This window comes from Rhinolophus sinicus, linkage group LG06, assembly GCF_036562045.2.
Source record: "Rhinolophus sinicus isolate RSC01 linkage group LG06, ASM3656204v1, whole genome shotgun sequence".
Taxonomy (NCBI): domain Eukaryota; kingdom Metazoa; phylum Chordata; class Mammalia; order Chiroptera; family Rhinolophidae; genus Rhinolophus; species Rhinolophus sinicus.
In genome coordinates, this window is record NC_133756.1 from 42,227,735 (window position 1) to 42,243,884 (window position 16,150).

The window sequence follows — 16,150 nt, forward strand, 5'->3', positions numbered from 1 at the left end:
TAAGCCCATCACTGAAGCACGTCAGAGAGCTGTGGCAGTACCAGCTGAGAGATGCTTAGGCAAAAAAGGGGATTTCTTGGCTCATGGACTCCAAGGAAGGATAACTAGAACCAGGGACTCAAACATTACAGGACTCGCTCATGATCTCATCATCATTCATTTCCCGAAATTGCCATCTTACAGCTTTCTCCAAGAACAGAGTTCCTAGTTAAAAACAACAACAACAATGCATTATTTTTCTTCACCTGGATTAAGTGCCTTTCCAGAGGGTCAGAGTCATTAAAGAAAGGCACTCCAATGACAATTATGTGGATGGATGGAATGGAAGTTTCCAAGAGAGAAAATAGGATGCCAAGTCAACCAATATCATAAAAAAAGCTGACACTGGTTTAAAGTCTGAGTAAAAAGACTTCTGATAAGCCAGAACAGGAAGGATTTTTTTGGCAAATGGAACAGCATAGTCACAGGCACATCAGCAACGGACAATATGCCAAATTTAGGAACATATTAGTGGTCAATACTACTAGACCAGAGATTTGAAGGCAGGGGGTCAGGGGCAGACTAGACAGAAAAGAAAGATTATGAGTGATCTTGTCTGCTAAGTAAACTTTTCCCTCTAGAGATCCAAGAAGAACTTTGAGAAAGGAAGCAATGTAAGGTTTATATATTAGTTGGATAGCAATGACTGGCATAGATTAAAGGCAGATTATTGCAGAACCCAGAAAAGAAAAGGTAAGGGCCTACCAGTGGAGATGGCTATAAAAGTTACTTAGGAGATAAAATCAGTAGACTTTCAACTGACTACATGGGGCATGGAAACTAGGAAGCTTCTTCTGGACAGATCCTCTTCATTCTTAACTGGATTTTGTTTTTCAATAGTTCCCTAACATGTTTTTCTGACTCTAGTCTCAGTTTACCCTAGTCCAATGCCATTCTTCTGAACATAACTCTTTCTAAAGCACAAATTCAATCTTGTAATTCTTCAATAAGTCCTTGTTGCCCCAGACTATTTACTCCTTTTTCTCACCAAAGGCGTAGGATGAGACAAGCAAGCTACCAAGCATGCAAACTAAGGCCCTTGCACTTGCCTGAATCAGAGAACACCTCTTCAAATTCTGTGCCCTAGGCACCTACTTGCTACATCCTCATCCCTCGTCCCTCGTAGCCTTAGTGTGACCCAAATTTACTCCTCCTACCTCATCTTTTGTTACACCCAATCAAACACCCTGATCTTAAGCTGTTCTAATCTACATCCTATATTCCTGAAAAGAAAAACGTTTGCTTGTGTCTCTCCTATTTAGTTCTGCTTTCCCTAACCCTAACTCTAAGTTTAGAATGCCCTTTTGACCTTTGCCTTTCCTCTTGAAAGTGAATTCCACTCATATCGCAAGGGTCACCACATTGGAGAAGACTTCTTTAACTCTTCCAGGCCCATCCTTGTATTCTATGACATATTTTCTAGTGATACCATTCTGCTGATCATAAATTAGACATTGTAATGTCATTACAGTTACACTTGGAAAATGCAGGGGCTAGGGGTGCCCACCTCCACACAGTTGAAAATCCATGTATAACTTATGATTCCCCCAAAACTTACTACAGTCATTCCTCAGTGTCCAAGGGGAATTTGTTCCAGGATCCCTCACCCCCAAACATCTGTAGGAATAGGGAATCCACAGATGCTCAAGCCCCGCATGTAAAATGGCAAAAAACAATGCATACAGGTGGCTCTCCACTTCCATGGATTCCCAACCATGGATTTAAAGTCTTGTTGGTTGAATCTGGAGATTCAAAACCTGTGGATGAGAATGGCCAATTGTATTGAAAAAAATCCATGTATAAGTGTTGTTCAAGGGTCAACTGCATTATATATTGCAATCATTTGTTCACTTTTCCATCTCCTGAACCAAACTATAGACAGGGATTTTTCTTACTCATCCCATTATTTCTATTGAAAATGATGAATGAATGTGAAAATAACTCAGGAGACAGCAATTTTCCTATACTTTTCAAAGCGTTCATCATTTAAATATATATACAGCAGATGCAGGCAGCTCTTTTCATTTTCTTCAGTTTAGAAACAGCACATGGTTTTCTATACTTTTGAAATGTTATTTCTAAATATGCAAGATAGGAACTCATGTTTCCATATGGTTTGATTTTATTGTTCTTTATGTTAAAGTAACTTTAGAATAAACTTATTTACTTGAGCTTTTACTAAAAAAAATCTGTATTGTCTACTATTTAGTTTATATTTTGATGTAAATATCTTCCAATAGAATGAATGCCTCTTATTGGAGCAGTACAGTATTTTGACAACTGCAGTACAGGGAGAGTATGCTCTAGATCATTCTCTGGCCTCAGATCTGTAATGTTTTCTATTTCATAATCTCTTTAAGACTTGATTTTTTGTTTAATCTAAGAAATAGCAATAATAATTTTTTGGGGTAATGGTTTTATTGAGATATAATTCACATGCTACACAAATCATACATTTGTGTAGCATGTGAATTATATCTCAATAAAACAAAGTATACAATTCATTCATTTTTAGCATATTCACAGATTTGCACAACAAGCACCAACTTGAAGTTTAAAGCATTTCACCACCCTGAAAAGAAGTCCCATACTCTTTAGCAGTCACCTCCGTTTCCCTCAACTCTTTCAGCCTGAGGCAATCCCCAATCTACTTTTTGACTCTAGATTTGCCTATTCTGGACATTTCGTAGAAATAGAATCATACAATATGTAATATTTTACAACTGACTTCTTTACTTAACATGTTTTCATGCAGTTCACCCATGTTGTAGCATGTATCAGGTACTTCATTCCTTTTTATGATCAAATACATTTCCATATGTGGATATACCGCATTTTATCAGTTCATGAGTTGATGAACATTTGGGTCATTTTCACTTTTTAGCTATTATGAATAATGCTGCTATGCACATTCATATAAAAGTTTTTATTTGAATGTATATTCTCATTTCTCTTGGGTATTAGCTAGGAGTGGACTTGGGTCATATGTTTAACTTTTGAAGAAATGAATCTGCAATATGTGGATGTGCATGGAATAGATGTTTTAAATTAGCATCTAGAACCATACTCTGACTTTTAGATGCCTTGGTTGGCTTAGTTCTGACTTGTAGAGAAGTCCTGTCAAATACTTTGAGGTGGGTGATGAGAACAAAGATACAATAGCCAGTATAAACACTGTGGCGTTGTGTAGATTTGAAAGGAAGTCTCGAGTTATTTCTGGGGACTCTGCCAGGTTTTAGCAGTTAATGGAAACTGGATATATGAATTACCTAAAAGAATTAATCTACTTAGGTGATGTAATTGTTTTTAACTCCTCAAAGTGCTAGACTTTGGTCAGGCTTAATGTTGTTTCTTGATAAGTGCTGTTTCCACCAATAATTCATGAAGTACATTGGCCATATATTGTCTCAGCTGGAGTGAGCAGTGATTCTAAATATCCTAGATAAAATATCAAATATACGCATTGGTATAATTAAATCTGACTTTGGTGTCTTCTGCACATGGCCCACTCCTAAATGCCGGCTCCTTTCTTACAGGGACCTTTTGTGGGTTCCTCAATGACTGCTCCCCTTGCTGGGGACCATTCTCTCTTTCATTCTAACACTGTGAAAAAAAAATCTATAAAAAAAAAAAAATCTGTGGCTAAGCACCTAGATGGTCCACTTAGCTTTTGGTTTGAAAATAGAACCTCTTAAGATAATCCAAGCCTGGCTACCTTCTGTGGCATTTTTATGGCCCACAGGAAAACTTTTCTTGCAAAATTGCAAGTACAGGCCATTTCTACTGCAACCCTCTCTCTCTGTTCTGCCATCAAAAGCCTCTTTGGATAGCCTATTGCCATTAGACTTTTACTGATGACTTTAAATACAGGGCACAGAGACCAAGTTGTCCAAGTTTCTTAAAGCTCCTTTGCTAGACTTGAGGTAGGGGTGGGATGAGATAAGTACTCTCTTCTCCCCACTCTTGGGAAAGTGGAAAGAAAATGAACGGCACTCCAGAAAACTGTCTCCTAGGCATTGTCCAGTCTTCTTTTTTTTTTTTTTTTTATAAAAGATTTTACTGGGGAAGGGGAACAGGACTTTATTGGGGAACAGTGTATACTTCCAGGACTTTTTTCCAAGTCAAGTTGTCCTTTCAATCTTAGTTGTGGAGGGCGTCGTTCAGGCAACCTTGTGGTTGAGAGGACGAGCTTGTGGTTGACAGGACATGCTCCAATCAGCTGAGCCCATCTGGGAGCTCAGTGGCAGCTCAGCTCAAGGTGCTGTGTTCAATCTTAGTTGCAGGGGGCGGAGCCCACCATCCCTTGCGGGAATTGAGTTGTCCAACAGGCAGCCTTGTGGTTGAGAGCCCACTTGCCCATGTGGGAATCGAACAGGCAGACTTTGGTTAGGAGCACGGAGCTCCAACTGCCTAAGGCATCAGGCTGGCCCTCTCTAGTCTTCTTTGATCAATTCTGCCATTTCATTCCCTGGAAATATGCGAGACTGAGGATTGCTAAATGGGCTTCACATTCTCCTAGCATATCCTGGGTGGATAGTCTAGCATCCTTTTTTAGAATGATCAAGGCATTTAGCATCTATTTTTCTCAGCTTTGGAGCTTCTGCCAAAAGACATGAGAAAGTCTCACTTAAAATGCCATGTACCTTAAAGTTTACCAGGATTGTTCTAAGTTCTTAACCATTTTTGATCTCATGGACCCCTTTGACATTCTAGTAAAGCCTATGGACCCTTCTCTTAAAGTAATGTTTCCATATGCATATAAAAAATACATAAGATTATAAAGGAAACCAATTATACAGAAATAGAGTTTTAGCCTCAGGTTCTACGGAGGTATAAGTAACCCAAGTTAAAAACTTACAGGAGGAAACTGAGACATAATGAGAGTAAGTACGTTGCTTAAGACCACATACTCAGTAAGTGGCAATGAAACAATTCAAACTCTGGCAGTCTGACTCCATAGCACTGTTTTGACACTATGCATACAGAATCCCCCAAATTCATTTTAGGTTAAGGTAGCAACTAGCTCAGTATTGGGAAAGTAGAAACAACAAATATTACTGCATGAACTCCACTCCCTGGTTCGGTGAGCATTACATGATAGCTTTGGTTATCTGAGGGGAGGGACAAACATTTAGAATTAATCCAAGCCCCATTTTTTCCCCTGGGCCAGGTAGGAGAAGACATCAAGTTCAAATATGAGACTGTGTCCACCTGCTGCTACATCCATGTGGAATACACTGTCTTATGGTTTAAGCCACTATTTGTTCAGTTTTCTTTTGCTTGTAGCTAACAGCATCCTAACTGATATACCAAATAATGACTAAGATTGAATATTCTGGCAACCCAGGAGAAGGGAGGCTTGAAGCCAATTACATTGATTTTAAAAAATAAATAAAATATGGCATTTCTTATTATCCTGTTAAAGAGTAAAATTCATACCCAGTGTGTTATAATATCTATCTCATAATGTTTACTGTGGAATTAAAGAAGATAATGTTCTTAGGAAAGTTGCTTTAAGTGGTAGTCATCATTACTACTCTTCCCATTAGGCTGAATATTTGGAAGTTGTGGGAAATAGAGAGGAGGCAGCAGAGAGGAGATAGGTGAATAAGCAAAAATAGTCTTACAAAGTCCAGGTTCATCAAGTGTCAAGAGTGCTGTTTACTTTATAAATGCAAAATATTTCCACATAGAACTCAGCCTGTGCATTTTTAGTTATTATTCATCTAGTAATGCCACACATTGGTATTGTCATGCTCCCTATTTTCCAGCTTGACTAAATGGGAATTTTGAAAACTAACAGAAAGAATTGTTCATTCTTGTTCCTTAGGTAGGAATAGTAACATTTGCTCTGATGTTTTAATTATCCTTATACAATTATTTTGGCTTTTCACCACATGTATGCTCAGCAACTGGAATTTTTAAATCTGCAGTTCTGATGGAATGTTTTGGCTCAGGACTGCACATGGAAACGGTATCTTGTTTGTTGTCCCCTCCCACACTAGTTTACAGTGTACTACAGTGTACTAGATAGAGCCTCAGAGCAGTGAACACCCTGCCTAGCCCCTCATTGTTGGCCAATTTCGTATATTATTTGGCAGCCTAATTAAGTGGGAAACTAAAAGAAGAAAAGCTAAGGGGAATTGAAATCAGTAACTTCACCATCAATACAGGGTTGGAATGCCCCTTAATATTCATTCGTTTAGGAGCTAAGTATCTATAGTAGAAATGCTGAATCTGGGATCTATGGGTTGGTTTAGGGCATCTGGATTTGTATACATATTTTTTTCTTTTAATAATGTATGAGCGTGTCTATGTGAACTTTTCTGGGGGAAAGGCCCCATCGTTTTCACCAGATTCTCAGAATGATCCTAGATCCTTCAAAAGGTTACAAACTATGGTACTAGCTCTTGACAGCGTTGTAAAAGGATGCAATTCTTCTAATCCAATTTCTACATCCATCTGGCAAGGTGGTGGTGGTGGCGGCGGCGGCGGCGGTGGCGGGGGGAGGGGGAGAGCCTTTACCCTAAACAAAAATGGCAGCAGCTGCTTCACACGCAGCCCCTCACGCAGAAAGGCTAGAAGGCCCCCCGCCACTTTCTCTCCACCTTCCCACTCCTGACCCCGGAAGGACTCCGCCCTCTGTCAGGCTGCTGCTGCTCAGTGCCCGGCTGCGACGGAAAAGCTGTTGTGGGCTGGCTGCACCTGGTCCTGGAGCACCAGGTACACGGGTGGAGGGTTGGGCATGGGGCAGGTGGGGTCGCGACGCCCGCCGGACAGAGGCGGAGGGCGGGGTGGGGTGAGGTACGGATCCGAGCGCCCGCCTTAGCCTCTGGACTCCGAGTGCGGGATGGAGGAACCGAAAACCCGAGGACGCTAGAGGGAAGCCCGCCCGCAAGGGGTGCGCTGGATCACAGTGGGCTCGCGTCCCACCCCAAGTGACGGTCTGGACGGCCAAGCCTAGCGGGAGCCCCTTTTCTCATCTTCCCGGTAAAGGAAAAGGACGACCGCAGAGGAGAGGTGGGGCTGGCGGTGCGGTCCAAGTTTCTGCTTGAATGCCACTGGTTCAAGCAGGGAGGGGTTTTTGGATGGGGAAGATTACACTTTCTTTGAAGATGCTTTGACATAAGGTTTGTCACGTCAGAGACCTTCTGTTAATAAAGTTGTTTCACATTTATTTCATGAAGGGATTACTCTTTAAAGATCTTGCACTTGCACAGACCTTTATTATTTTTTTTATTTTATCATTATCGCAACTAAGCATTTTTGCTGTGTATCATCTCAGAATTCGGTTGTACAGATTTATGCTTCACGTCAAATTTGGGGGTGTATTTCAGACTTTCATTCTTGTTTGGATTATAAATCCAATTTGTAGAATAAAATTTTCGGGTGTTTAAGAAGCAAACTATTTATGACACATTTTATACTCTCCAGTGGTTAGCATGGAAAGGAGAGTAACGTTACATATAGTACAATACATTTGGTGATGTTTTAGGCCCCCTGTACAAATGTGAATAATCATGAAATTGCCTTCATGTTTATTTTAGTTAATACTTATGAAAACAACTGAAATAACTGTTTTTTTTTAAAGTTACTGCATTAATGATTGAATTTGGAATCACTTCTTCAATAATTTTAAATGAAAGGTGATGAGGTAGGTAGTATGCAAACTAGACTTCTTTTAAGAGAACCCCTGCAGCAAATTGAAGTGTTTATTTTCTTTCTCCTCTGCTTAAAAATTTGGAGCCCTCTATTACGAAGAAAATCACTTTGGGTGAACTACTCTCAGTATGTTTTCTTCTTAATGCAGTAGCACAAGATGGCTTGATAATCCCGTATCTATTTAATTACTAAAAGTGTTTCTCAAAAATAAGTCCGTTTTGGGGGTTAGGGTGTGGATAAATAAATGAGCTTTTATTTTATGAGTGTGGATTTTTAAAAAGCAATACAAGTAGGCACTTTTTGAAAAAATCAAATATTAGAGAAGGACTTACAGTGAAAAGTAGTGGTTCCCTCCCAACACCCCTAGTCTCATTCCCCAAAGAACCATTTTTTCACTTGTTTAACTGTTTCATCATAATTTCCTTTGTATTTCTTGATAACGTTTATATCAGTTTTTTGGTTGGGATAAATGTACTGTACTTCAGTTAGAACTAATTATACTGAGCCTTACCATTGTAATTAGAATATGGGTAAGGGGGAGTTAAGTTTACACTGTGTCACTAACAGGGAATAAGGTGTTAATAGTAGCAGTAACCCACCCTAAGAATATTACTGTGTTTGATTTGAAAGGAAACTACTACTTAATCAGTGGTTTTAATACTTGTCTGAAAAAATAAGGTGGTATTACCAGAAGGGAGTAGTCTACTGGAGTCTAGCAAAAGAAACAAGAGAGATATATGCAGAAATATAAAGCATTTAAAGAAAGTATATCAAATAAGCTTTTATAGAGTGATTATTGGTAATTTTTATTTTCTCTTTGGTAGTGTTTATGCAACACTATCCATGGAAAAGAAATCATGTTGTAAATTTGATAGGCATAAACGTACTGGAGAAGCCTATTCTTTTGTGCACCAGAGATAATGCTCAGGCTTTTTCTTGGCCTGGATAAACTATTCCTCGGGACCCATTAATGTTATGCTTACTAGGCAGCGGTTTTTATTATTTCAGCTCTCTACAGTCTTTTATCTCACAGAAGATATGTTTTGATAGCCTAAGTATTCTTTCTTAGATAGTCATTTCCTTATTGTAAATGAATACATTGGTAGACTAATTTGTACATCAATACTATGTGAATTTGTTCACTGTGTGTTCAGCTGGGTACACTGATAAAGGTGGGTGTCTGGCTCTACAAAGCATAGACCCAGACCCTGAGCTGTTATGCTTCTTTCAAGGTCTGCTACCTTTAAGGGTCTCTCTGAGTGACATCTACATCATCTGTAGACATCTGACTTTTCTTTCTTTGATTTCAATAGAAGTAGGCATTAAAACAACATCAAAATTTTATAGCATGTATGTGGCAGTTCTCTGAAGATCTCTAAAATGGGACTGAAGGAGAATAAATGCATAAGTTCTGAAGTTCAGTTCCTTTCTAGCTCCAGGAATAAGAGTCATGGTTCCAATCAGATTCCTTTCAGTATCATCCCTCCTTACCCACCCCGACTGTTATTTGAAGGAAATAAATGGGAAGGAATAGATTTTAAATTACTGTCTAAAAGCTGAAATGTTCATTTAACAGGAAAAGAGAGAATCTAGAACCTGTAGTTTTCTAAGGAAAAGTACTACCTGAATTCAAAGTTCAAATGTAACTCATTTTCTTTTGGCCTGCTTTGGTGATTAATAAATAAACATTTATACGTAGCTCAAGAAAATTTGGCTCAGAATGTTATTTTTTTCAGGTAAGTGTAACATCATGAATAGTTAACTGCATAATAAAAAAATCTGATATGAGTTAACATTTTTAATTTGTATCTTCCATTTCATAGAGTAACCAGAAATCTTTGTGGCTAATTAATATGTTTTTATGTTTCATAATGAAGATTAGAAGAGGAGTCATGTCAGAAGAAACAGTAAGCGAATCACAGTTTTCCTTGAAGACAGCAGCGCTAAAAGTGTTTGATCTTCCTCTATCTTGGTACTATTCTCTCTCCCAGGTAAAAAAAAAAAAAAAAGAAAGAAAGAAACTAACATGGATTGAATAAGTTTATTGCTCAGAGCATATTTTGTTTACAGTATTACTAAATTGCCCTCCATAGGCATAGTATTGTTTTGTACTTCCCAAATTTTGGGATTTTTTCCCGACTGATAGGTGAGAATGGTATTGTACCATAGTTTTAATTTTTATTTCTGTTATATGTTAGATTGAGCATCTTGTCATAGATTTAAGAGCAATTTGTATTAAGTGTGAACATTTTGAAGATTTTAGTTGTGTTTTTTTTAAACATTGGAAAATTGCTTTCCAGATTAGCTATACCAACCCATAATCTCACCAGTAATATTTGACAATGCCTGTTTTTCAATCTAGAAATCAAAAACTCTTCATTTTTTATTCTTTTATGAATTATTTTTGTAGCCTTTGCCTTACTGATTCTACTATGCCACATGCTTTTCAATCCTAGGAATACTTTTCTGAGGCCAGGACTATTGTCCAACTTGTTCCATGGAATATTTTTTAAAATAATATAAAGGAACATTGCAGGTAAACTTAAAGATACATCCTTTACTCTCAGCCATGGTACTTAGTACCCAAAACTCATTCCATGCTATGAAATGCACTAAATGGGTCAGCAAACTACAGCCTATGGACCCAATCAAGGCTACCACCTGTTTTTGTAAGTAAAGTTTTACTGATACACCGCCATGCTCGTTTGTTAATGTTTTATTATCTGTGACTGCTTTTGCATTACAACAGCAGAGTTAAGTGGTTGCAGTAGACCTTATGTTCCACAAGCCTAAAATATTTACTACCTGACCTTTTACTGGAAAAATTTGTTGATCCCTGTACTAAGAGAGCGGGTTATAGTTTGAATAGCATTAAAGGACCAAAAAAGGACCTGGGAAAAGCTCAAAGTTCTTATTTGGACAGCTCTGTAGTGTTAGAATTGGATTGACTTTTTATGAAAAAAGACATGAGATTTTTTTTGCTCATTAGTTAACCCCCCGAAATAGACAGTCCATGTTGGATGCGATTTAGTTATATAATTAATTGCATAGTGAGATATATCATCATTGTGACTGAAGCAATTTCAACACATGACACATAACATGCATGGATTTAAACACAACTTGTCTGGTGCATTTTGACTAAGGTTTCAACACTATGGGACTGTGTGATCTTTGGCAATAACATAATCTCTTTAAAGCCAATTTTTATCATTGACAAAAGGGATGAAAAACATAGTGTCTGGCACACAGTAAAGATAAGTAAGCACCCCAATAAATATTAACTCCTATTTTATTTCATTTATTAAGGAATAGTGTCACTTATTAAGGAATAATACATTTTCTAAGTATTTTTTCTTTCATTTATGAATACGTACTCTAAACAAAATACTTAAGTCCCTTGAGCTTTTGTGGTTTTCTTAAGGATTACTTTGGTATATTACTATGTATCATGTTAAGAAAAACCGACTATTTTTCAGTTAGAAACCACCACATGAAGGGGTAAGTAGTTTAGTTGATTCTCCATATTCAGTGTTAAGTGAGAAAGATGAAGAATTAACCAAGCACTTAAAAATAAAAATCTACCTAAATGTAGTGTGGTATCCTGAATTGGTTCTGGAATAAATAAGAACATTAGTGGAAAAACTGGTGAAATCAGAATAAAGTCTAGTTTAGTTAATAAGATCGTACTAAAGTTAATTTCTCAGTTTTGATAAGAGTACTATGGTTTTGTAAGATCTGAATATCAGAAACAACCTGAGTAATATGGAACTTTCTCTACTATCTTTGCAACTTTTCTATAAATCTAACATTATTCCAAAATAAGATGTTTGTTAAAATAAACTAAAACATTAAGAGCTCATATTTTTTCAATGCCTCCTATGTGTGAGTTACTACTTTATATGTTGTTTTCTTTAACAACAAACCTGTGAGGAAGATGTTAATACCCCTATTTGTCCAAAATTTACAGTTAGCATGCGACATGTATGTTCTAGTTATCAGATTTATTCAAAATAATATTTAATAAGCATTACTGTGTTTCAGTCAAGCTATATAGTATGGAGCAAGATGTAGATATAGCCCCTGCCCTTACTGAGCTTAGACCCTTAATAAGGCTCTCAGAGCCCCCCTCCCTCACCAAAAAAGACGTGTGTGGTACTGTGTGTGTAAATACTGTGTTAGATTAGATCAATTTAGTTCTAGTGAGAAGTTTATGCTGGGTAAAGTGAAATAAGGTTATTGGCACAGGAGACTTGTGTGTGACTAAATAACTATTCTGTTTCCAGAGAACATTCCATGAGGGGGGATAGCTTGACAAGAACATCAAACAGTGGCATCAGGTTATGGAGTGGGGGGGATTGTGAAATCTGAGCACAAGGAACAGTGTCTTATTCCTTTCTTTGTATTTTTAGTTTGTGGCCCATAAGTTTATGCTCAATTCATGTTGAATGAATAAGACGTGTGTCTAGTTTTCATTTGTCTGAAGGTAAGGAAATGGAATATCATCACCTCAAAAAGCAACTCTGAGCTTTGGGATTCTGAGATGCTATATTTCCAGTGTTCCAGGCAATGACATAGGAAGTCATTGACTTTTCCTTTGGGGGAAAAAAGTAACTAAACGAAAAGTAATAGGCAAGAGTTAATATTAGAGACTTTCAAACCTTATGTTGTCTAGATTACTTATGATAAACATCTTTCCCTGGGAAATTTGCCTTATTTTTGTCATGGAAAAGTTTTCTTTTTTATGAGATTAGGACTATAAACTTTAGTGGATTTTTTTATGTAAACATAATACGTCACATATAAATAGAACTTAGATTTTAATAAAAGTGAATTGATTTATATTGTATTTGAATTCATATTAGTAAAGCACATTATATGTCTGACAGAGTAGTTTTAATTTTGTATTTATGTTTCCTAATAGTTCTATAACTTCAGTGGCCTAGGATATACTGTGTTTCCCCAAAACACGGACAATCAGCTCTAATGCTGTTTTCTTGGAGCAAAAATTAATATAAGACCAGGTATTACATTATATTATATTATTTTATATTATACCCGGTATTATATTGTATTATATTGTATTATATTGTATTATATTATATTATATTATATTATATTATACCCAGTCTTATATTGTTGTAAAATAAGACCGGGTGTTATATTAATTTTTGCTCCAAAGGACGCATTAGAACTGATCATCTGGTTAGGTCTTATTTTCGGGGAAACACGGTAGTAAAGTCACAATTTAAGAACACATGATCCCTTAGCTGTGACTGGGCCTATGTTAATAGATTATTGTCTTTAGTGCAGGTCTTCATTTTGTTATCTTACTTTTACTCATGTAATAAATACTGATCTTTACATTTGATCTAAATGGAGTATTTTTTATAATGAAGCCATGGGAGTTTATAAAATGTAATGAAGAGTAAGGTGTTCCTAATAGTGCTGTTTTTAGAATTTGTTATTGGATCTTTAGCATGCAAATTCAAGGAACCTTCCCCCATGCCCCCGAATCTCATTTGGTTGCTGTGAACACTGGAGGTATGATTCCAGAAGGAAAAACATAGAAATGGAAAGAAATAAAAATTTGGTAATGCCAGTAATAGAGACATTACTGAAGAGAATAATTCTTATTGTTTGTGAAGAGAAAAAAATCTGGAGCAGTATTGGAATGTTTTAATTTTTCATGATAGTTTTAGAGGAATTTAAATGGAAGAAAACTAGAGTAAAGATAGTTTTAAATTTTTTGTTAGCTCACAGTCACTGAGGCCAAATGCTAATGGCAAGTGGAAGTAAATCATTTCTGGTATACTAGAAAACGAGTAGTTCTTTTGGATTTATGTATAAAACCAAGATGTTATTTTTTTTTTAAAAGAAAAGCTTTGAGATATGATTGACACACATTAAATTGTACATATTAAGGTATACAATGTAAGTTTTGACATATATATGTAAATACCCATGAAATCCTTGCCGCAATCAGAGTAATGAACATTCCCATGATCTCCATACATTTCTCATTCCCCTTTATAATCTCTCTTTGCACCTCCCTTTTCAACTTCCCTCTCCCATGTTTCCCCAGGCAACCAGGAATTTGCTATTGGTCACTACATATTAGTTTGCACAGCTAGAGTTTCATATAAATGGAATCATACAGTATGAACTTGCTTTTGTCTGGCTTTTTTTCACTCAGCCTAATTATTTTGAGATACATACATGTTGTGTGTATCAGTAGTTAACTCTTTTTATAAGAGAATATCCATTGTGTGGATATACTACAGTTTGTTCACCTGTTCACATGTTGATGGACATTTGGGTGGTTTCCTGCTGTTTTTTTTTTTTTCCTGTTGTTTTTTCATTATAAACAAACCTGCTAAGAACATTTTTGTACAAGTTCTCTTATAGAAGTACACATATGCTTTCATTTCTCATGGGTCAATACTTAAGAATGGCTGAGTCATAAGGTAGGTATACGAGTATGTTTAATTTTTTAAGACAATGCCAGAGTTCTTCCAAAGTGGTTGTACCATTGGTATGGCCAGTCTTTTCAATTTTAGTCATTCTTATATAGGTGTCTAGTGAAATCTTATTGTGGTTTTAATTTGCATTTCTCTAATGATCAGTAATGTTTAACATGCTTTCATTTGCTTTTTTGTCATCCTTATATCTTCTTTGTTGCGTTCAGAGCTTTTGCACATTTTTAAATAATTTTTTTGTTTGTTTTCTTATTAAGTTTTGCAAGTTATTTATATGCCCTGGATAAAATTCCTTTATCATACATGTATATGCTTTGCAACTGTTTTCTCCTCATCTGTGGATCGTATTGTCATTCTCTTAACAGTGCCTTTTTAAGAGCAGAAGCTTTTAATTCTGAAGTCCAATTTGTCAACTTTATAAAAATGGATTGGGGTTTTGGTATCATCTCAAAAAAATATTTGTTTAATCAAAGATCCCAAAGATTTTCTCCTATGCTTTCTTCTGGAACTTTTATAGTTTTAGGTTTTATGTTAAGGTCTGTGATCCATGAGTTAATAATTGTATGTGGTGTGAAGCATAGATTGGAGTTCCATTTTGTTGCAATGCATATGGATCAATAATATTTTTCTATCACCAGTTGTTGAAAAGAATACCCTTTCTCTGTTAAATTGCCTTTATACCTTTGCCAAATATTGCCATCCGTATATGTGTGGGTCTATTTCTGTACTCTCTCTCCTGTGCCATTGATCTATTTGTCTCTCTTTATGCCAATATGACTCCGTTCTTATTTATAGTAGCTTTATAAGTCTTGAAATCAGGTAATGTTAACTTTGTTTTTCTTTTTCAAAATTGTTTTGACTATTCTAGATCCTTTTCATATCCATGTGAATTTTAGAATTAACTATCAGTATCTATCAACAACAGAGCTTGCTAGGTTTGTCATTGGGATTGCATTGAATCTATAGATCAGTCTGGTGACAATCAACATCTTTATTGTGTCTTTCGACCCATAAATGTGTTACATTTTTCCATTTATTTAGGTTTTCTTTACTCACAGCATTATTTGCTAGCTTTCAGCATACATGTCTTTCACATCTTTTGTCAGATTTATCCTCAAGTATTTCATATGTTATGATGCTCCACAAAAACTGCTATTTCCCTTCCCAAGTTCTGCACCATTAGGGAGACTTTCTTAGGATTCTTGTAGTCTTTTCTGTAAGTGCTCGGTGGGATTCATGAAAATAAACCTGAAAAATGTATGGATTGCCCCTATATTTGCAGCACACCTCCCCACCCCTCCTCAGGGGCTGCTCCACCCTCTCTTACTAATGCACACTCAGTCTCCACCGGTTTACAACCATAATAGCTGAATGCTTACTGAGGCCCTGCTGTGTCTTGTCCCTGCATGCCAGAGTGCAGATCTTATCTCTCCCTGCAAATATCTGTGTCTCCTTAGGTTTGGGACCAGTTGATTACCCTCCAACTACAGCTTTCTGATGGCTTCAAGAAAAATTGAGAACTTGCCATTCATTTGGCTTCTTTGTTGTTGTAAGGCTGGAAGTGACACACTTTCCAGCTTTCTACATCCCCCAATCCTAAAGCATTATTGTAGATTTCTCCATTTAGGTGATTAATAGTCTGTCCCCCAAGACAAAGTTAGTTACCTCTTGCTTAGTACATACTTACATTACTGTATCACACTACTGTAGTTATTTGTGAATATATCAGTCTCTACTATTAGTACACTGCTTGAGATGAGCAAGATCTGTGTCTTCTGTATACTTGGTGCTTCCTGATAGATGGAAGGCATTCACTGTATGCTTATTGAATAGAATTAGTACAATAAGATTTTAATTTTAATTTTCATAATGCAGTCCTTAATACATTGTAAGATGCTGAGTATTTGTTGACTAATTCACAAATAAAGGGGCTTATTCAGGTATTTAGAAATTGATGTTTGTCTAAATTG

General features: G+C 36.6%; 1 protein-coding gene across 5 annotated transcripts in view; it reads left to right on the forward strand.

The window, feature by feature from the left end:
* Positions 1 to 6,606: 6,606 nt before the first annotated feature.
* Positions 6,607 to 16,150, forward strand: part of MIGA1 (mitoguardin 1) — a 74,571-nt gene continuing 65,027 nt past the window's right edge. For 2 of the 5 annotated variants that reach the window (XM_074334974.1, XM_074334976.1), the window contains exons 1-2: positions 6,607 to 6,762; positions 9,579 to 9,692. In XM_074334974.1, coding sequence (XP_074191075.1) covers positions 9,594 to 9,692 — 99 coding nt within the window. In that variant the 5' untranslated portion in view covers positions 6,607 to 6,762; positions 9,579 to 9,593. Of the gene's footprint in view, positions 6,763 to 6,864; positions 7,170 to 7,630; positions 7,694 to 9,578; positions 9,693 to 16,150 lie in introns of those variants that run through there. The other 3 variants (XM_074334972.1, XM_074334973.1, XM_074334975.1) reach the window with 3 other exon arrangements.